Source organism: Terrapene carolina, unplaced genomic scaffold (genome assembly GCF_002925995.2).
Source record: "Terrapene carolina triunguis isolate 2854851 unplaced genomic scaffold, T_m_triunguis-2.0 Scaffold58, whole genome shotgun sequence".
Classification (NCBI taxonomy): Eukaryota; Metazoa; Chordata; order Testudines; family Emydidae; genus Terrapene; species Terrapene triunguis.
Genome location: NW_020664409.1, coordinates 7,527,700 through 7,550,546, shown reverse-complemented (window position 1 = coordinate 7,550,546; position 22,847 = coordinate 7,527,700). Strand labels below are relative to the sequence as shown.

Genomic DNA, 22,847 nt, shown 5'->3' with positions numbered 1-22,847 from the left:
GCCTGGGAGGGAGGGGGAGACCCCGAGCGGCCGCGGCGCGCGAAACAGCTGATTCGCGCGCCGCTGCTCCCCCTCCCTCCCAGGCTTGAGAGCCTGGGAAGGAGGGCGAGTAGAGGTGCGCGAGCGGCAGTGGAGGTGAGCTAGGGCGGCCGGGGCACATTTTTAGGGGTGGCATTCTGGCGCCGGCCATGCCGCCTCTAAAAATGTGCCGCCCCAAGCACCAGCTTGTTTTGCTGGTGCCTAGAGCCGTCCCTGGCAGGTGTGCCCCTTTGGGGATTAGGCCTCGCTATCTTCACCTGTCTCCGTCTGGAACTATGCTGTTTAACTGCTCCAGGACTGGATCAGTGGGTGGCAGCCCATCTGTTTCCCAACAGTGTTAACACTATAGGCCGAACAGAGTTTGTAAACTGACGTTTATCTGATATTATCTGTGTGATATGATTCTGGCTGAATGCATAGAATTAAACCAAAGGAAGCTGCAAAGAGGAAACCAACAGGAAACAAAATAATGGCAAAAACCTGACACCTGTGACAGCAGCTGATTAAAGCGACTCAGAAATCATTTCTTCAAAACAAAAGATTACTTATTCATTCACCCAAAGATACAAAGCATACAGAACAAAAGAGTAAAAATATAAAGGTCTATACACATATTTCCCTTTGCCTAAGCCTTATTCGTTCTTTGCAAGCTTTGGTACATTTCATCCATCTCTGGCTAGGGAGAAGCAGAGTGCCTTGCCACAATTAGTGCGTGTGTTTCGTCCCATTTCTTCCTCCCCCGACCTTGTATGTCTTTCAGCTCTTACTGACACTCTCTGAGTAGCCCCCAACAACTCACTCAACCCCACCCTTTTCTAGGGCTGAGTTCCTATAATGGCTTAGTATCCCCATTTGATCCTAGGCATAGCCTTGGGAAGAGTAAACCTTTGTAGCCTTGACAGAGGGCTTGTCTACACTGGCACTTTACAGCGCTTCAACTTTCTCGCTCAGTGGTGTGAAAAAACGCCCCGAGTGCAGCAAGTTTCAGTACTGTAAAGCACCAGTGTAGACAGTGCACCAGCACTAGGAGCTATGCCCCTTGTGGAGGTGGTTTTTTTAGAGCGCTGGTAGAGCTCTCTCCCAGCTCTGCCGCGACTACACAAGCCATGGTGCTGCTGCAGCAGCGCTTTAACATTGCCAGTGTAGACTAGCCCAGAGTTAGGCAGGTAGCTTCTTCTCAGTTGATAGCCCAGCCCTTGATATTTTAACTCCTTTGAAACTATTTACTGTACGTGTCATGTCTGTGCCATCATTTTGTTTCCCCCTTACAAGTTCCTTTGATTTAACTCTATGCGTTCTATCAGGATAATATCACACAGCTAAACTGAGATGCAACTGGTATTTATAAAAAATAGATATTCCCCAGTTCTAAGCAAACCTCAAGATAAAAATGTTCAGTCTTTTTTGTTCTTCCTCATTTAATAACAAAACTTGCTCTGCCAAAGTAGTAAATGAGTGTAGATTTGCGTAAGTTCTAATCCTGCAACATGTTGGACTTCTGGGCCGATGCTAAACCCCGTTGAAGTCAATTGGGCTATGCCCTGCCACAGCAAGTGGTCACCTTATAGTTCAGATTTAAAAAAAAAAATATATATATATATATATATATAACTACATAATTAGTATTGGACACCAATACCTTGTACACTTGATTTTACTTCTGTACGAAGCATTTAATATGAAAAGTTCAAAAGTATGCTAGACGTTCACTTTGTTTGTATTTGTTTCTTTTTATTGCCTTCCTGGGATCTGGGTGATGTGTTGGCAATCTTCTTTATGGCTATTGCTGATTCTCCAACATCTAGAAAACCACCAAAGGTAAGTGTTTGATGTCTCATTTTGTAAATATACTGACTTTAGAAATGCCCAGTATCTTCTATTAGCATGTTACGTGAATGCTGCCATTAAAGGAAAATCTATTTAAAAAGCACTTGTTTCACATATTATGTTCAAATTACAGATTTCTCAAATCAAATTTAAATTGCATGTTAATTAGATTAAAATATACAGAAAGATAAAGCTGCTTCTTAAAATTGTGCAACCAGGCGATGCTGTTATTTTAGTGCGGTTTTTAAAAATTCTTTTGTAGGTGGAAATAAGTACTCCATGCAGAATACATCATTGCACATAATGTTGCTTTTTAAAAAAAAATCATATTTTTAAAAAAGTACTAAAATGCAGGAAATGGATTTGATAAGAAGCAAATTGTCCTTTTTTGTAATCGGCGTTCTTCAGGTGTGATTATCTGACAAAACAGCCTGTGAGCACCTGACACAGTAAATCCCCTAGAGAGGATTATCTGAACTATATTTTTTTTTTAAAAAGTGTGTGTGTGTGTGTGTGCGCACGCGCGCGTAGGGGGGACAGATGACAACACTGATTTAATGATAAATAGTCACCACCTTGTTCGTTAACGTTATTTTTGTTTTATCTTTTTTTTTCTTAATGATGAATGTAGAATCAGGTATCAAGTGCAGGTACCAGTGATAAGTTAGAAGGATACTACTTTATAAAATATAGCTTGTGTAAAACATGTGTGAAACAGACTGAGCCAGCTGCTATTTCATTTTCAAGCTTCTAACATTTTTGTTACCCTTTTCTGTTTGGCAAACATTGGACTTCTTTTATTTCTGTGCTCCAGACAGAGGTGGAATTACCATGTCTGGGTTTTTGTTTTGTGTTACTTCCTTGATTTTTGTACCATCATTCTTTATGATGGTGAGAGTGTGTAGAAATCTGGAATTGGGCTTTAGTTGCTTCTGCAAAGGGAGTACAACAGCACAGAATACTTGTCTAGGTCATCAAAGAATAATGATTGATGTATATTTTAAGAAAAATAGCCATCTAACTGCAAGATTAGGTGTTTTGACCTACCTTTCCAACCCTTCTGAAAATTAAAAAAGTCTGCAGTTAAATAGTAATGCTGTGTGTCATTCTGAAGATTTCATCAAGCAAAGGAGGATGGGACAGAGTACTGTAATTTAATAAAGCATTCAGTTGTTAAGGTATTTGAAATATAAAGCAAAATTTTAATCGGGTCTTGGGCAGGTGAAGGTAAATGGGATGATAAGTTGGTTTTAAAGAGGAAATGCTGTGTGTTCTACATAGAAAGGAAAGGAAAATATTACAGACCTTGTATTTGTGTTTTGAGGGGGAAAAAAACTTTTTCATGTTGCCCATCATAGCTACAAAGTCTTATTTTATACATCTGTTATATTAGTGTGAATTGATAGAGAAGCTTGCTGTACTCTTATGTAACATTGTGACATATCTAATGCAAAACAGGACTATTGATCATCATAAAAATTACAATTATTTAACATTTAATTTTATAATTTTACAAAAATATAGTCACATTTCCTTGTGTGCTCTTTCCTTATCATTTGGAGATAGAGCACCGTAATCTGCCTCACATTATAATGTAAAAACTTGTGCATGTGTCAAACCTGAACTATTTGGTCGTGTTACTGAGATTTTATTTAATCTTCGCACTATAACGCAAAACTTTTAACATGTTGTGTATAAGGTTCCCCTATCTGTTGGAGGCAGAAGGAAATTCTTGTTCTGCTACAAGTGATTGTGTGTATTGTACACTCCTCTGTATGTTTATGTGCACCCAGTGCACTCAAATCAGAGACTTTTGGCAGCTGTACCAGCAGGGTATAAAGGGGTATGGTCACTGTCTCCCTCTCAGTTCCTTCTTACTGTCTGTGGTGAGTGTTAGAGCTCCCCATCAGTCTTTGAGCTCCAGTTTAGGCAGCCTTTAGGAAAATTTTCCTTCTGTATATAGTTCTAGCTTAGCCTAGTGTTAGCTTTAGAGTAGTTAGTAATTTGGAGAATTTAGGTTGGGCTACCATGCAGAAATCCCCAGGTTTCAAATGTGCCACCTGCAGTGCTGTAATCCCTGTTAGTGACAATCATAAAAATTACCTAATCTGTTTAGGTGAGGGGCATGTGAGGGATTAATGTCCTATTTATACCTCCTCCCAACAAGAATGAAAAAGCAAAGGGAATTTCTCCTCAAGAAGGAGATAAATTCCTCTTCGGAGCCTGACCCCAAGACAATGCGGTAGCATAATGTCCTCAGCATGTTCAATAAAAGGAAGTTTTTGCACAAAACTGGACATTAAGTGCTTCCTTAGGGCATCAGCCTTATTCCAACCCTGCAAGGTCATGGAATGTGACCTGGGAACCTTCTTCTTACAGCACTTCCCAGAGTGAACCCCTGCAGGAAGTATCATTATACTTCTTATCCATTAAAGTAGGCCTTCCAAGGGCTACTATCTCCAGTCAGATGAGTGTTTTATTTGAAACGGATGGCGTTCTCTGAGACAAGATTTGTAATTTTAATTCAGACAGGTAGTCCTCACAACTGTCATAGCGTTCATTCCTTAAATAAATTCAGGAAATATTCCTTCTTTAGTTAATTTTCCTATTCTTCATGCTACCTCATCAGATCCACTACAATGAGATTTTCATAAAAGTATGCCTCCAAAGTGGGAAGCAGGATCACCTTTTAAATATGGGGAAAAAAACCAACAAGGAGTCCTTGTGGCACCTTAGAGACTAAAAAATGTATTTGGGCATAAGCTTTCGTGGGCTAAAACCCACTTCATCAGGTGCATGGAGTGGAAAATACAGTAGAGAGGTATAAATACACAGCATATGAAAAGATGGGAGTTGCCTTACCGAGTGGAGGGTCAGTGCTAATGAGCCAATTCAATCAAGGTGGAAGTGGGCTATTCTCAACAGTTGACAAGAAGGGGTGGAAATCACTTTTGTGTGCTAATGAGACCAATGTAATCAAGGTGGCCCATTTCAAACAGTTAACAAGAAGGTGCGAGTATCAGCAGGGGGAAATTAGTTTTTGTAGTGACCCATCCCCTCCCAGTCTTTATTCAGTGGTGTCCAGTTTGATGGTGTCCAGTTTGCAAATTCAGTTCTGCAATTTCTCATTGGAGTCTGTTTTTGAAGTTTTTTTGTTGAAGAATTGCCACTTTTATGTCCGTTATTGAGTGACCAGGGAGATTGAAGTGTTCTCCTACTGGTTTTTGAATGTTATAATTCTTGATTCAGATTTGTGTCCATTTATTCTTTTGCGTAGAGACTGTCCGGTTTGGCCAATGTACATGGCAGAGGGGCATTGCTGGCACATGATGGCATATATCACATTGGTATATAACCTTCTTGTTAACTGTTTGAAATGGGCCACCTTGATTACATTGGTCTCATTAGCATTACAAAAGTGATTTCCACCCCTTCTTGTCAACTGTTGAGAATAGCCCACTTCCACCTTGATTGAATTGGCTCATTAGCACTGACCCTCCACTTGGTAAGGCAACTCCCATCTTTTCATATGCTGTGTATTTATACCTCTCTACTGTACTTCCCACTCCATGCATCTGATGAAGTAGGTTTTAGCCCATGAAAGCTTATGCTTGTTAGTCTCTAAGGTGCCACAAGGACTCCTCATTGTTGTTTTTTTTTTTTTTTTCATATTTAAAAGGTGATCCTGCTTCCCACTTTGGAGGCATACTTTTATGAAAATCTCATTGTAGTGGATCTGAGGAGGTTAGCATGAAGAATAGGAAAATTTATCCATATTTATCTTTGTTTGAATGATATGTCACGGATTCACAGGATCAGTGCTATGCCCTCAGCTTTGGAACAGTCTCTAGGAATAACCCCTTCAGGCGCCTCCCCCCCTCCCAAGGGCAAGAGTGCTGGAACCTCAGTAGAAGGGGGGAGGCACAAGGCCACACCCCTCTCTGTGGCTCTACCCTCCTCTCCTCCTCTTCCCACTGAGGCCCTTCCCCCGGCAAGGCCAGAAGCCAGAGCTAGGCAGTGGTAAGAGTCACCCAGGGAGCCCGGGGGCCACTGTGGGGAGTCCCAGACCCTCCTCCTGCCCTGATCTCCACCCATTGCAATTTGACACTATTGAAAGATGTATATTGTGTTGGAGCATGGGGCAGGTGGAATCTTAACTGTGTATGTAAAGTATAGTCTGTTTGACCACTTATAATTGCCTTAGTAGCATGGGAGTACGATCAATTGTAAAGTGACCAATTCTTAAAAATGGCAGCAAATCCAGTGAAAATTGGCAAGGGACCTACCAAACTACAGAAGCCATAAGAAGTGCAAATATTTTACATAATAATATGATATTAAAGCCACTGATGTGGACAGTTGCTTTCTTTGGAAGAACAGAATATAGAGTTTTCAAATGAATCATTTATAACATACAGGCCAACTTGTAGGTAAAAAATGTCTCAAAGAAAATGTAGACAGTCCTGAGCAATCCTCTTAATTGTGTTTCTTAAAGTACCATATAGTGAGGTGGAGATGGCACTCCTATTATAACCTATCAAATACCTACTAGCCAGAAGACAGTATGAAAGATAAGTGGGGGCCCAGTCAGTGAGCTCCAGGGGCAATTCTCTGTTGATAATACAAACCCCACCTCTCCTTGTTTGGAATACAGCAGATGCTACTAGGGTATTGTCCCATACTACCAGGAGGTGGGCTTCATCTTGCATAACAGTCTTCGCCTGGTAGGATTTCTGTTTTTCCTTTGGCCAATGGAAGGAGAGAAGGAATTTTTTTCTTCCTCCTTGTTCCCAACACATGAATGTTGGGCAGGGGACTCCAGTCTCCTAGTTGCCTCTCTAATTAGGGAAGGGTTGTCTTTGCTGCTGCACCCTCTCCTCCAGCCTCTTTTTCTAGGTCATCCTCCCCATGAATAATTTCAGTCTTTCTGTTGCTGCTGATAGTTTCCCCATGCAATAACAGAGTGAGACTAATGTAATTATCAGTTTTTCTGCTGCCGAAAGGGTTCTGAATACCAGCAGTGAAACAGGCCAGATTTAAGGTTCACTTAGATGCTTAGCAAAGCAGAGCCACTAGAGCCTCAGGTATACATACGCTATATGCAGGAATAGAAAATTCTGCACATCTTTTGTGTATTGAAAGATCTGAATGTAATGTGTTCACATGGTGAGCTGAGTTAAGGGTACCAGAACTGAGTTTCCTGCCTGATCTTCATGTAACTTAAATCTGAATCACAATACCACAGCCATTTTGAATTTATTTATAACATGGCTGTTGCTTGGTGACCTACACAGTTAGGTCAACGTAAAACAGCTTACCTGGACCTAATTATGTCAGTGTACACACTACAGCTTTGTCTCGCCGATGTAAGTGCCGTACTGCACCGACATCATAACTCCACTTCCACAAGAGGCGTAGGGCTTCTGTCAGTGTAGTTAGGCAGACACAGTATCTGTCTAGACAATGCGTTACTTACATCATCTGTTGGTTGTCTTGATAATTTCAGGGCTCTATAGCCTTGAAATTGACAAGAAAGCCGGGCAGCTAGAGCCTGTCTGCCCCAGCTCCCTACCAGGCTGCGCACACCTTGCTCTCCACTCAGGGAGGTAAGAAGCCCAGGCAGCTGCCCCACCCCCGGCTCCCGGTGGGGAGCTGTGCGGAGCTGAGAGCTCTGGCTCTCAGCCCTCTCTCCCCCATCCCCCCACACTCCTGGTGAGGACACGCACCATTGACAGAAGGAGAGTAGTGTGGACATAATTACTGCAGTGGTTGTAAGTTGACTAACATAGGTTGACTTAAGTCTATAGCGTAGGTGTGCAATTAGTCATCATGTATTCATCTGTTTGCGCCCCACACCAGGCTCTCCATTCCCAGTCTTCTTGCCTAGCCACCTACAACACCCAGTCAGTTCCCCTGTTACCAGAGCCTCCAGTTCCAGTCTCATCAGGCTTCTTGTCCCTATCTGCTCCCTTTCCTCTCTCCCCAGCCTTCAAGGCAGATGTTATCATCCATGCTGCCTAGGTGCCAGGGACAGGTAGGTCATTGAGAGCACAGGAGAGACAGGCTTCGTCTTCTCAGTTCTGGTGCCTGACCCTGCCCAGAGTAGTCAGTGTAGGGGAAAGTCCAACTTTGCCCTGTAGACCTGGACTGGAGCATGCTCACTTGTTTTGTGGGGATGGCACATGTGCAATCTGGTCAGCACTAGGAGCTGTGGGGGGTTAGAGCAGGGGTGGGCAAAATACAGCCTATGGGCTGAATCCGGCCCATCTAACATTTCTGTCTGACCTGACAGGCTCTTTGCCTGCCCCCTCGCAATCTCCAGGCCATGGCGCAGTGGGGTGCTCAGGCAGGCTGCCTGCCTGTCATGGCTCCACGCCACTCCCGGAAGTGGACGCTGCTGCTGGCATGTCTCTGCACACCACTGGTGGGGGGAGGGGAGGCCCCCGCCTCCAGCACCATCCTCACACCACCCTCCAGCACCATCCTCACAGCTCCCATTGGCCAGAAACTGGCCAATGAGAGCTGTGAGGGTGGTGCTTGCGGATGCAGGCAGTGAATGGAGACTCACTGCCCCTCTCCCCCCAAGGGGCACGCAGAGACATGCCACAGTGCCAGCAGCTGGCCGCTTCCAGGAGCGGCGTGGGGCCACGGCATGCAGGCAGTGTGCCTGAGCACCCCGCTGTGCCGCTGGCCGGGAGCCGCTTGTGGTAAGCGCCTCCCGGCCAGAGCCTGCACCTTGCACCCCTTCCCGCACCTCAACCCTCTGCCCCAGGTCAGAACCCCCTTCTGCATCCCAATACCCTGCCCCAGCCCAGAGCCCCCTCCTGCACCAAACTCTGTCCCATAGCCCACACTCCCTCCTTTAATATAGTAAAAATGTGTGGCCCGTAACGACTTACTAAAATTCATGGAGTGGCCTCCCCTGCGAAAATTATTGCCCACCCCTGGGTTAGAGCATGCTCAGTGTGCACCAAATCTTCTTAGATTTTAGTAGCTAAAAATCTCCGAAATCTCTTCTTAGCATGTGCAAAAACAGATTTCCAAAATGCTTGTAATTTGGGCAGATTTTCCCAAGAATAGCAAAAGGCTCAGCCCCTGACAAATTTCAAGACTTGGCTGCAAAGTATGCTGATGCTAGAGCTTCTCAAAGAAACGGTTCTAAGAATTTTTTAACCTGGCTAAACTTATTTCTCCCTACCCTCTTTCTGAGAAAAGACTGAACTGCTTTGGCTGAAACTTTCCAAAAAATTCAGCCTGAGGTGGACACCCGACATGGAATATTTCAGCTCAGATACTTAAAGTTGGCAAAGTCTTATATGCAACTGAAAACAGTCTTATAATGGGAAATGTGGGGCAACCTTAATAATGGTGCTACCAGACCTTCCTATAATAACTATCCCCCTACTCCTGATGGGATCTGTATTAGGTTCTGTGGAAATAGTGTGGTGCATCTGTCGTTCAAACAGGTATGAGGAGTTGTGCTTCAGGGATGGATGTCTTGTGTGTTGCAAGCTCTTCATTTGTCTTTTATACTCTTATGCAGGTGTTTGCCTTTGATTACTGCTTCTGGTCCATGGATGAATCAAACACCACAAAATATGCAGGTAAGTCACTGATTTTCACCGTATTTGGCAGTGTATAAATACTTTGAAAATGGGTAATTTTCTGTTTCTTTGGCTGATCCTCTGACCTTTTTCTCACTAAAATGGACTTTTGGCCTTTCAGTGGACTAGGCCCAAAAGAGTGGAGTCTCCTCAGCTCAAAAAAATACAAAATTTATGGGGCCCACTGTAATGTTAGGAAATAAGGCTTTTTTAAAATCGATAAGCTTTAATGTTTTCTTCCTTTTTTCACTCCCTTCTAGCCTCCTTTGAGAAATGACTCTTTCAATTAAGGTGAAATTTCAAATCTCTAGCAGAAATTATTTCTGGTTCCTAATGCTAGGTGTGAGACCATGTGTTTTCCGTGCCCCACACCAAGATTGAGGCAGAGCCCACTGACTGCTGCAGAGAGGAATAATCTCTCTTCATCAAAACATTTAATCATTGTCACTCAAACCCTAGTAAGCAGACGACAGGTCAAATTTCCAACTTGTACCCTTCTCTAGTGGCTTGATGTCCTATGTCAGATGGTCAAGGCCAGTCACTACTGCCTCTTGTCATATAACTTCTTATTTTTATTACCTTAAAACTTTTACTATCTGAAAAAAGAACCATTTTGATTGAATAGACATTATTTGTATCTTCAGAAGACAAAGGCGTTAGGGGATGGTCTAATGACATGAACTAACTTTAGCTATGCAATCTCTTACAGAATGTGCCTTTTATTGTTGCAGACCATAGTTATCGGATCCTAAATCCCAGAGGTGGTAATCAGTTCAGTGGATTCTACTGTGCCACCTGCCTAATCTGGATGAGGCCTTTTTATGTAGCAAACTTCTCCCAGTGACGTTAGTGTGAGTCTTTTCATTGACTTCAATAGGACCAAGGAGAGAGCCTGGAACCAAATGAGCAACTAAATTTAAACCCATTTGCTGTCTCAGCCTAAACCCACTCCAAATTAATTTAATGGGAGTTACCTCAACCCTACCCCTCTGCAGCCTACTGGATCTCTGAGTTACACCCAAGTTTCCTCTAATGCCACCCAAAAAAAGTTCTATTGACTTTTTTTAGCTTGAGAACTGTACTTATATACAACCCTAGTCTGTTTGATCAGACTGTAGAATGGTGATACTTCTTTTGATCCCTCTCTTCAGCAAAAAACCAAACCAACCAAAAGGCCTTTTCAAGATTTTCTTGATGAAAAAAGATGCTTTTACCATCCCATATCAGTTAATACGATTTTGTACATTGCTGGAGTTATCTTGTGACTGTCTTAATTCTTTTAAACAGCTGGTGTGCACTAGAACATAATAAATTTTGGGGGAGGATAAAAGATTTTCTTTTATCTCCTCTAACATAAAGTGACTGGGATTTTGGCTGGCTAAATCAATCTTGTGTTAACTGACTCTATTCCATGTCCTACAATAACATACCTTGTTTTAGTGCCAAACAGCTGAGTGCAGAAGTGATCAGAACTCTTAAAATTTCCTTCTTTTCAGTGGAAACAATTTCCCCCCCCCCCTTTTTTTTTTTTGATATCTTCACTATTTAGTTGCTTTTAAGGGATTCATAGCTTTGCCTAGATCATCTTATTTGTTGTTGTGGTTGCTGATTTATTATTTGTATTGTGGTAGCACCTAGGACTCCAGTCATGGGCTAAGGTCCCCATTGTGCTAGGCACTGTACAAATGTACATCTTGTCCAACACCAAAGACTGAACTGGAGATCCTCCAGTGCTAAAAACATGATGTGACAAGTTCCCCCCGGGGTGCCACCTGGAACTGGGGTACCACTGAGCCCCCTGACCCACCAGCCTGGGCTTCCTCTCACACTGTACTGCTGTGACAAGCTGCAGAGCCCTCCAGCCTGCACTTTCACCAGCATTCATACAGGTAGGGCCATACCCAGCTGCAATTACATGCAGGCTCTCTGTCCAGCTCCTGCAATGAACCAACAATAGAAAGGGTACAGCTAAGGCAACTCCCAGTTCCACAGGCACTCACCCCCTTTGGAGTATAAACACAAAATTAAACGGTCTTGCGCTGCACAGGGAACTATGCAGCGTAAGCTCAGAAAGTTCGCCCTCTCCCTCAGTGTGGTGAGGAATATGCAACACCTTTGCCCCTGAACTATGATTCCCACAAACTTCACTCCAACTCACTGGTTTAGATAAAGCAAAAGCAAGCTTCTTAACTACAAAAGATAGATTTTAAGGGATTATTGATAGTAAACAGATCAAAGCAGATTACCTAGCAAATCACCAAAAAACGCAAACTAAGCTTAATATACTGAATAGATTGGATAGGAATTGACAGATTCTCACCCTAAGAGATGATACAAGCAGGCTGCAGATTCTTAAGGGGCAAGCTGCACTTGCTTTACAGCTTGGAATTCCCAGGTGTTTCATTCACAGGCTAGAAATCCCTTTAGCCTGGGTCCCGCACTTCCCCCTGTTCAGTCGTTGTTCCTCAGGTGTTTCCAGGAGTCTTCTTGTGTGGGGAGTGAAGAACACCATGTGATGTCACTCCCTCCCTTATATTGCTTTTGCAAATGACAGGAACCCTTTGTTTCCAAGCTTGGTTTCCAGACCAATCTGTGCAAAAATACTGACATTCCAAGATGGAGTCCAGCATTATGTGGTCTGATCACATGTCCTTGCAGAGTCAGAGCTGCCATTACTCACAGGCTGTTTGGAGCGTTCTCAGGAAGGGTCATCACCAGGTGGTGATATAAGCTTCTCCTAAGGCCTATTTTTTTCCCTAATGGCCCATTGCGCTGAATAGGCCCTTCCCCACTCGCTATCTAGACTGAAAGCATCCTATCTAGTGGGCGTTACCCAGGTGTAACTACATTTGAAATACAGATACATAGTCAATATTCATAACTTCAGATACAAAAATGATACATGCATACAAACAGGATAATCATATTCAGCAAATCGTAACTTTTCCAATGACACCTCACATGACTTATCTTGCATAAAATGCCGCATAATTATGTCATAATCATATCATAATAATATCGCTATGAAGAATATGGGGTGCAGTGTCACACATGAGTCTCTACTGCAGTAATGGGCAACCTGCGGCCTGCGAGCCACACGCGGCCTGTCAGGGTAATCTGCTGGTGGGCCATGAGACAGTTTGTTTACATTGACCATTAATATGCTTGGCTGCCCAACCTGTGCAACCACACGACTTGATTGTTGTTGCCCTTACCCTTTGGTGTGTGGGCTTATCTGAATATATTTGAATTGTAAATGTAAATTGTAAACTTTATGGCATTGGGTTTGTGTCTTTTTGTTCTGTAAAGCACCTAGAACGCTTTGGATGTCACATAAGAGCTAAATAACAGAGCTGGTTGAAAAATGGAACATTTTCAGCAAAATACTTGTATATTTAAATTTTGAACTTTTTGAAAATAATATTCTGACCCAGATAATGCGGTTTCTTTGCTTTCCATTTGCCTGGCTAAGATTGGTTGAGGTTAAAGAAGTTGATGCTTAATCTCGACACGGGACAAATAGTGCTAGTGGGTTAAGGGGAAAGCATCTTGAGCACAGGCAGAAGGGTTTGATGCATCCCCTATTAACATCAGTAGGAGTTTTCCCATTGATGTCAATAGGGCCAAGAGCAGATCCATGGGTGGAGATACATTCCCTGCCCTGAAAAGTTTACACTTTATAGACAGAGACCATACAAGTCATGGCACAGCATTTTGGCCAATGGAGGGCACTGAGAGACTCACAGCAATGAGAACAAAGTAAGGACATTTTTACAAGTGTGTGAACTGCAGTAGCATTTCAGTAATCTGGAAAGAAATGGGTTTTGAGAAAAGGAGCGAGAGAGAGAGAGCTTCTTGACTTGCGTATTATACTTCCTCCTCTGCAATTAATGTTAAGTGCAGCCTAACCACTTCCAGACTGCCTGAGGCTGCATGTGTGGAACAAAGGGGGGTAGGGTGGAGAAAGGTGGCCTAGATTGTTCAGTCAGTATCCCTTTCTAGGTGGGTTATTTTGATTAGGATTTAGGGCATGTCTACACTTGCCATTTAAAGTGGGGAAAAAGTCCCTTTTTTGCGCAAAAACCGTGGGAGCATCTACACTTGCCAATGACTTTTTGCGGTGAAACTCAGAAGTTTCACCGCAAAAAGAAAATCACCTCCACGAGAGGCATACAGTTCTTACTGGTGATGCTTTTGCGGTGATGTGCAAGTGAAGACACGTTCTTCCTGTTTACACAGCTTTTAGCCTCTGGAGGATATCCCACAGTGCCTAGGTGATCACTCTAGCCAGCAGCTCTGCTGCTCTGACTCCAGGTAAACAGACGTCCACCCCTCCCCCTGTAAAGCCCCTGAAACTTTGAAACTCCCCTTCCTGTTTTCTTGGCAAGTGCTCACTTATCTGGCCAGGTGACAATGCCTGCTCCACGGAGCAAAGGATCCCCTGCTTGGAGCAATGCTGAGCTATTGGAGCTTATCAGTGTTTGGGCAGAGGAGTCTGTGCAGGGACCCAGGATGCCCTGTGATCAGCTCCCCCCCTTCCCACAAGACCTATCATCAAATGGGAGAGAGCTGCACTGTGGGATAGCTGCCCTAGAGCACTGCTGTCATCGGTGATGGAAGTGCTGCATATGTAATCACACTTTGACGCCCAAGGAATTAAATGAGTACACAAACCAGTGCTTTACTTTCACTGGTGAAACTTACAGCACAAAAACTCTGCAAGTGTGGACATACCCTTAGTGTATTGTTACTATAGGCGACTAGTAACTGCTGATAGTAAGAGGGCACAATTTAAAGATTATGGTGCTATGCAGCAGGGTTCAAGGCAGGTACTCATGAGACAAAGGAGTTTTGGTTTCTAGCGCTACTTTTGATGTCATGTTTTACAATACTAGCAGAAAGAGACTGTTTTAAAAGAGAGCTACACATGAAGAAAACTGTGATTGTATGTTTCGTACATTCATTAAAAATCTTAAGAAAGTTGTCCTAATATATGGCTAGCATTTAGGCCTATATGTACATTGCTGGCTCTCATACTTGAGCTTCTTAAAAAAAGAGCACTCCCAGAAATTCTTATGCATTCTGTCATTTGCTTCTTTGGTGTGCTTACTGCTACCCTAGGCTAAAGGGCTAGAATCAGTCTTGTGAATAAATATAAACCCAACACAATGCCTCCACGCTGGTGCATATATACCCCTGCCGACCCGACCACCCTTCAGTTCCTTCTTACTGTACGTGGCGGCGTTGGAACAACTCCTTATCTCTCGCTTGTGAGTGATCCCTTAGCATAGTTATCTGTAGTTAGCAGTTACCAGTCGTTAATAGTTCTCAGTAGTTAGCACTTCTTAATAGTAGATAGTTAAGCTTCCTTTGTTTTAGGTGTTTGGAAGTTGTTTCCAGCACCAGCCCTGGGCTGCGGGGCATGCCGCAGGCCCAAGGGTTTAAGGCTTGTGCCATGTGCCGCAAGCCTAGGCCAAACAGTGATCCCCACGACTCGTGTCTCCATTGCTTGGGGGAATCACACCAGACCGAGGGCTGCAAGATCTGTAAGGCTTTCAAGCCAAGAACCAAGAAAGAAAGAAAGACTGTCGCCTCAAGCAGCTACTCATGGAGGCTGCGCTGCAACCTTTGGCCTCGGACCATCCGGCTTTGGTGCCGGCGTCCTCGGTGCGGAGTGCCCCGGAGTCAGTTCGTGATCCGGCACTGCCAGGGCACCGCAAGCATATGACACTGAGGCAGCAGGACAGACCCCTGCACTGTTTGACCTTGCCGGCACGGTCGAAGGGCCAACCTAGAGGCAGAGGGCGCTTCCCGCATAAGAAGGAGGCGCCTCCAAAGGGACCGAGCACTCAAAAAAGCGGTGCGGCCCCAGGACACACTTCGGCACCGGTGGCTCTGGCGCCACAGGGCCCGTCAAGCCCCGGGCTAAGCTCTTAGAACAGCCCTCCATGCCGGACACCTTTGAGGCAGCAAAGGACCTCATCGAGCTGTCGGCGGCGAGCCCCCGCCCTGGTAAAGAGAAGCCTCCGTCACCAAAGGTGCCATCCAGAGGCAAGCTGGCAACAGTGCGTCGATCGAGGTCACCGCCCCGGCACCACTCCTGGCACCAGTCCCAGTCGAGCTCATCCTCCGTGGACTTCCAGTTGCCTCTAACGCAACGGGACTCGAGGGCACTGGATCTGAGCCAACATGCGGCACCTGCCCCGTCAGCGTACCGCTCCCCGGCGCAGTCACCAAGGAGACGCTAGGCCAAAGTCCCCGGGCCCGAGCAGAAGACAGTGATCCCGGTCACGGGAGCATCAGTACCGATCTCAGTCCCGATCGGCGAGGAGCCATTCCCCAGCCCCCCGACGGCACTGTTCCACGGCACCGCCTTGGCCTTCGAAGTCAGCATCCTCGGAATCCGGGGTGGACTCAGGCCGCTCCAGCTATGCCCGTAGAGCGCCAGCTAGCAGAGAGCCCCAGACCATGTGGCATCCCCAGTGGGGCCTGCCAGGGCAGTGGCCCTTTTGGACACCATGGGCCTATCACCAGCACCAAGGGCACTCCTCCAGAGCCTCGAGGTCTGGCTACTCGGTGCATCGTTCCCGGCCCCACACGGGCACCCCTCCGCACCCAAGGAGACCACGGTATCCAGGCCACCAGACACTTCTCCAGAGCACCGGAGAACGGAAGCGGCACCGAGCCCGGTGCCGTCCCAGGGTCAATCAATTATACACGACCTGAACGAGCCCCCGGCATACGAGGAGGGGCAAGAAGGACTGGCGGAGGAGTTACAGCAGGCCCTCACCTCCTCGTCACCCCCGGACGAAGCTGTGGGGGGCACGGCGGTGTCGGGGCCTCCCCCGATTGACCACAGAGCGCACCAGGAGCTGCTCCGCAGGGTTGCCCAAAATTTGGGCCTACAGGTGGAGGAATGGTAGAGCAGGAGGATCCTATGGTGGACATCTTAAGCCCCGAAGGCCCCTCCAGAATTGCGCTCCCACTCATAAAGACAATCCAGTCCAATTACAAGACGGTCTGGCAGACCCCAGCTTCTAGCGCGCCGACGGCAAAGGGCGTGGAGAGGAAGTACTTTGCCCCTTCCAAGGGATATGACTTTTTCTTTTGTCATCCAGCCCCCTGTTCGCTGCTCGTCTCAGCTGTCAATGAGCAGGAACGTCATGGTCAGCAAGCCCCGGCTCCCAAGGCCAAGGAGGCTAAACGTCTAGACCTATTTGGGTCTATTCCTCTGGGGTCCTCCAACTGAGGATTGCCAATCAGCAGGCAATCCTAAACAGGCACAATTTTTATTCCTGGGCGGCAGTTTCCAAATTTAAAGACTCCTTACCCCAGGGCTCTCAGCCTGAGTTTACGGCCCTCGTGGATGAGGGAAAGGCAGTAGCCAAGATCTCTTTACAGGCCTCTCTGGACTCGGCAGATGCAGCAGCCAGAACAGTGGCCTCAGATGTGGTGATGAGGCGCTCAGCGTGGCTCCAGGCTTCGGGCCTTCCGCCAGAGGTCCAAAATACCCTTCAAAACCTCCCCTTTGAAGGGTCGGGTCTCTTTTTGTACCAAACGGATGCCAGGCTGCATAGCCTCAAAGACTCCCGGGCAACCCTCAAGTCGTTGGGGATGCACACCCCTGCGACTCAGAGGAAACCTTTCAAGCCCCAGCCGCCGCAGCAACAGCAGTACCAGCCTCGTCCTAGACAGGAGCCTTACCATAGGAGAGGCAGAGACAACAGGCTTAGGCGGAACAACACACCTAGCCAAGGCCAGAGCCAGGACAAAGCCCAACCCGGCAACAAGCAAGGGTTTTGAAGGTGCGCTCGAGGACAGCATACCAAACCAGCTCCCGGATCCTTCCGGATGTTTCTTGAACCACTTGTCCCACTTCTACTATGCGTGGTCCCACATAACATTGGACCGTTGGGTCTTACGCACGGTACAAGTGGGATACAGGTCTCAGTTCTCCTCCTTCCCCCCCTCCGACCCTCCCTTCCCCGTCCCTCTTCAGGGACCCCTCTCACAAGCACCTCCTCATGCAGGAGGTACAGTCACTCCTCGAGGCGGGGGCGGTGGAGGAAGTCCCTTGGGAACTAAGGGGAAAAGGGTTTTATTCTTGTTATTTTCTCATTCCCAAAGCAAAGAGGGGCCTTCGGCCCATTTTAGACCTGCGTGGGCTCAACAAGTTCGTAGTCAAGGTCCGCTTCTGCATGGTCTCCCTTGGCACTATCATTCCGTCCCTGGATCCGGGGGATTGGTATGCTGCCCTCGACATGAAAGACGCATACTTTCACGTCGCTATTCATCCCGCTCACTGGCGGTTCCTGCGGTTCACCATAAACCAGCACCACTACCAGTTTACGGTTTCTTTTTTGCCTGGCGGCAGCCCCCCACATGTTCACGAAATGCATGTCAGTAGTGGCAGCCTTTCTGCGAAAGAGGAGAATACGAGTATACCCGTACCTTGATGATTGGCTTCTCGCAGGTCAGTCCGAGGAGGAGGTCCGTTCCCATGTGACGGTGGCCCTGGACGTATTCCGTAGGCTGGGTCTTCTAGTCAACGTGCCCAAGTCCTCCTTGATACCCATGCAAAGGCTGGAGTTCATCGGGGCAGTGCTGGACTCGGTACAGGCACGAGCGAGCCTCCTGCAATCCAGATTTCTGGCCATCCAGCGTGTCATAGACTCGATACTAAGGTTCCCCACAACCACGGCCAGATGCTGCCTGCAGCTCCTGGGAAACATGGTGGCATGCACTCACGTAGTCAAGTACACTCGGCTTCGGCTCAGGACTTTACAGGCATGGCTAGCCCGATCATATCGCCCGGGCAGCGATCCCCTAGACCTTGTCTTGACAGTTCCTGCCCAAGTTTTGGACTCCCTGCGAAGGTGGTTCAACCAACCGGTAGTATGCAAGGGTATCCCCTTCGCAGCACTACAGATGCGTCACACCTCGGCTGGGGAGCCCACTTAGGGGATCTGAGGACGCAAGGCTTGTGGTCCAGAGACAAAAGGCTGCTCCACATCAATGTGAAGGAGCTCAGGGCGGTTCGCCTAGCCTGCCAAACCTTTCATGCTGCTTTAGAAGGGCACAGCATGACAGTTCTGACAGACAACACCACCATGTTTTATATAAACAAGCAGGGCGGAGTCCGCTCCTCTCCCCTCTGCTGAGAGGCTTTTCTCCTGTGGGACTTTTGTATAGCTCGCTCCATCCATCTTGTAGCCTCATACCTCCCGGGAGAGAGAAACGAGCTGGCAGACCGCCTCAGCAGGTCATACCGCATACACGAGTGGTCGATGAGACCAGATGTCTTGCAATCGATCTTCCGAAAGTGGGGGTTTCCCCAAATGGATCTCTTTGCCACCAAGGACAACAGCCAATGTCCACTGTTTTGCTCCTTCCAGAACCACAGTCCGGGCTCGGTCGCAGATGCCTTCGCGATCCCTTGGAGCGGGAGTCTGAAGTACGCCTTTCCACCGCTCCCACTCATCCACAGAGTCCTCATCAAAGTTTGCAGGGACAAAGCGGTAATAATTCTGATTGCCCCAGCTTGGCCTCGCCAGCACTGGTTTACGTCCCTGCTGGAGCTGTCAGTGGCCGCCCCAATTGCCCTGCCCTGCACCGAGATCTCATCACACAGGACTGCGGGCACCTGCTCCACCCGGATCTACAGTCGCTGCATCTCATGGCGTGGAAACTCTGTGGTTGAACACTCTGGAGAGCCAGTGCTCCCTTCTGGTACAGCAAATTCTCCTTGGCAGTAGGAAACCTTCCACTAGGGTGACCTACTTAGCCAAGTGGAAAAGATTCTCCTGCTGGTGTGAGCCAAAGCAAATACAGCCACTTCAGGCCACCATTCCAGTCATCCTAGAATACCTCCTGTACTTCAGACATCAGGGTCTCACTCCTTCCTCAATCAGAGTGCATCTAGCCGCCATTTCGGCATTCCACCTGAGGGTATCGGGGCATTCTGTGTTTTCTAACCCCATGGTAGCCCGATTCCTTAAGGGACTAGAAAGGGTGTTTCCCTACTCATGCCCACCGGTCCCTCCCTGGAACCTTAACCTGGTCCTGGCCAAACTTATGGGACCCCCTTTCGAGCCCCTGGCCTCTTGCTCTCTCCTTCATCTCTCCTGGAAGGTGGCATTCCTGGTGGCCATTACGTCTGTGAGGAGGGTGTCCAAGTTGAGGGCCCTCACCTTGGAGCATCCTTATACAGTTTTTTATAAGGACAAAGTGCAGCTCAGGCCACACCCTAAATTCCTCCCTAAGGTAGTCTCACAATTTCATATGGGGCAGGACATTTGTTTGCCAGTGTTCTTTCCTAAACCACACACGGACCCCAGTCACCGTACCCTGCACACTCTAGATGTCCGAAGGGCCCTGGCGTTCTATGTAGAGCGAACTAGACCTTTCCGCAAGTCGACACAGTTGTTTGTCACTATCGCCGAGAGAATGAAAGGGCTTCCGGTCTTGGTGCAGCGTGTATCATTGCGGACTGCATCCGCACGTGCTACGAGCTCGCCAAGGTGCCAGCCCTGCCGATCACAGCTCACTTGACTAGGGCTCAAGTGTCCTCAACAGCTTTCCTAGCGCAGGTCCCGATCCAGGAGATCCTTAAAGCAGCCACCTGGTCATCGGTGCACACATTCACAGCCCACTATGCAGTCAATCAGCAGGCCAGAGATGACGTGGCAGTTGGCAGGGCTGTTCTCCAATCAGTTGTTCCATGACTCCTACCCTCCTCCTATGGTAAGCTTGTGAGTCACCTAATGTGTAATGGACGTGAACAATCACTCGAAGAAGAAAAAACGGTTACCTACCTCTTATAACTGATGTTCTTCGAGATGTGTTGTTCACGTTCATTACACTTCCCACCCTCCTTCCCCTCTGTCGGAGTCACTGGCAAGAAGGAACTGAAGGGGGGTCGGGTCGGCAGGGGTATATACAGGGCCGTCCCTAGCTATTTTGGTGCCCTACACAGCCCCAGGCCTCCACGGGGGGGAGAGGGGGACTGGCCCCAGGCCTCCGCAGGGGGGAGTGGGCTGGCCCCAGGCCTCCGCGGGGGAGCAGTGTGGGGCCCTGCTCCAGGCCTCCACGGGGGGGGGGGAGGGGGCTGGTCCCAGGCCTCCATGGGGGATGAGGGGGGAGGGAGGCTGGCCACTTCTTGTGGGAAGTGGAGCGATCCGGCCCCAGCCGCGCTGCCAAGCCTGGGAGCCAGGGGAGCAGAGCAGGATAGAGCTGGGTCACTCCACTTCCCGCAGGAAGTGGCCAGCCCCACTTTCCCCCCCCCCCCACGGAGGCCTGGGGCCCCAGCCTGCTCTGCTCCCCTGGCTCCCAGGCTTGGGGGTAGGGGGGAACCCCCCCCCCAGCACTCGCCGGCGGCACGGTTGGGAGCCAGGGGAACGGAGCAGGTTGGGACCAGGTCGCTCCACTTACCATGAGGTGAGTGCAAGGTTGGGCCTGGCTGCAATCTTCAGGGGAGTGGAGGCGGGGCTGGGGCGGAGCAGGGGCAAGGCGGGAAGAGGTGGGGCTGGGGCGGAGCAGGGGCGGGGGCCTGGGGAAGAGCCAGAGCAGGGGCTGGAGCAGCACGCAGCTGCGCAGGGCACCAGGAAATTTGGTGCCCCAAATTTCCTGGTGCCCTACGCAGCTGCCTACTTTGCCTATGGGTAAGGACGGCCCTGGGTATATATGCACCAGCGTGGAGGCGCCACTCTGGCGGGGGCTCCCCTGCCGGCCTGACAGGAGCTGCTGAGGGAAAAAGTTTCCGACGTCCATGCACACGACTCGTGCACACCTAATGTGTAATGGACGTGAACAACACATCTCGAAGAACAACAGTTACGAGAGGTAGGTAACTGTTTTATTTCCCTTTTCATTTTAGTTTTTGTTACACTAAAGTGCAGGAAATAAACAATAACTAATATATATTTGCTGAGGATTTCTGGAACAATGTAAGCCATAAGATATTTTTGCAGCAGTACAGAAAAAGAATTAAATCTACTAGGCCAATTTTACCCCTGGTGTAATTTCACTGGAGTCAGTGGAATTACAACAGATTAATTATACCCCTAACTTTCAAAGTGCAACAATGTGCCATACCTTTCAATACCTCACTGTATACAATACAGTATAGCATACCTTCCAATACCCCACTGTACACAAATATGCCATACTTTCCAACCCAACACTATACAATACAGCACACCTTCTAATACCCCACTCTGTATACAGTATTTTCAGAGCTTGTAATTTATAAGCCCCTGTTAGGTATCCACGTATTGTAATAGAAATAATATTGAAGTATGTATCCATGTTACACTCAGCCATTGCAGGGTTGGGTGCAGTAAAGTGACACTCAGGATCACTGCACACCTGTTGTGTACTTTGCACCTGGTGGGAGGGGGGGTTGGGTGCAGTAGAGTGACACTCAGGATCGCTGCACACCTATTGTGTACTTTGCACCTGGTGGGAGAGAGCAGCTAACAACACTTTGTCCTTACACTTTCTTGGCAAACTCTTTGCAGTGCAAACATTGCTATCAATGCTACTTTCTGTATTTCCAATGTGAGCTGGAAGTGGCTCTCTTGTTACATAGCAAGACCACCAAAATGCTACTCTGGGAATAGGGCACATATGCTGTGGACCTACAGCAACCCAATATAATGAGGTGCCACCTCAGAATGTGCTGCGAAGTGCATAGCGTGAAAGGAGGCCATCAGCTAAACATGCTGTACAGCTCTTCCAGCGGTAGATACAAATCACACTCCCAGCAAAAACAGGAGAGGGGATTGTGGCTCTCTGAGGAGACTAGGGTCAGCAACTGCTTCTGTCTCAAGGCTATGAGAGATGGTGAATAATGAAAACCAAAAGACACGTTGCTGGAAAACGCACCCACAACCCTCCTTACTATACAATAGACCAGTGTTTCCCAAACTTGGGACACTGCTTGTGTAGGGAAAGCCCCTGGCGGGCCGGACCAGTTTGTTTACCTGCCGCGTCCGCAGGTCCGGCCGATTGCGGCTCCCACTGGCCGCGGTTCGCTGCTCCAGGCCAATGGGAGCTGCTGGAAGTGGTGGCCGTTATGTCCCTCGGCCCGCGCCACTTCCAGCAGCTACCATTGGCCTGGAGCAGCGAACCGCGGCCAGTGGGAGCCGCGATCGGCCGGACCTGCGGACGCGGCAGGTAAACAAACCGGCCCTGCCCGCCAGGGGCTTTCCCTACTCAAGCGGCGTCCCAAGTTTGGGAAACACTGCAATAGAGCAATTTTCCTACTTTAAAGTCTATACCTGAGGGAATAAAGGAATGTGGGGATATGACATTGACCCACCCTGTCTAGACTAGGAAATAGGTTGTATTGAAAAACGTGATAGTTCAAGCATGTTA

The 22,847-nt window shown here is 47.8% G+C and overlaps 1 protein-coding gene across 4 annotated transcripts in view; it reads left to right on the top strand.

The window, feature by feature from the left end:
- The window catches only part of KIF13A (kinesin family member 13A), a 204,959-nt gene that overhangs the window by 82,453 nt on the left and 99,659 nt on the right, over nucleotides 1-22,847 (top strand). For all 4 annotated transcript variants that reach the window (XM_024217442.1, XM_024217417.1, XM_024217426.1 and 1 more), the window contains exons 3-4: nucleotides 1,845-1,857; nucleotides 9,410-9,470. In XM_024217442.1, the coding sequence (XP_024073210.1) occupies nucleotides 1,845-1,857; nucleotides 9,410-9,470 (74 nt within the window). The remainder of the gene's footprint in view (nucleotides 1-1,844; nucleotides 1,858-9,409; nucleotides 9,471-22,847) is intronic.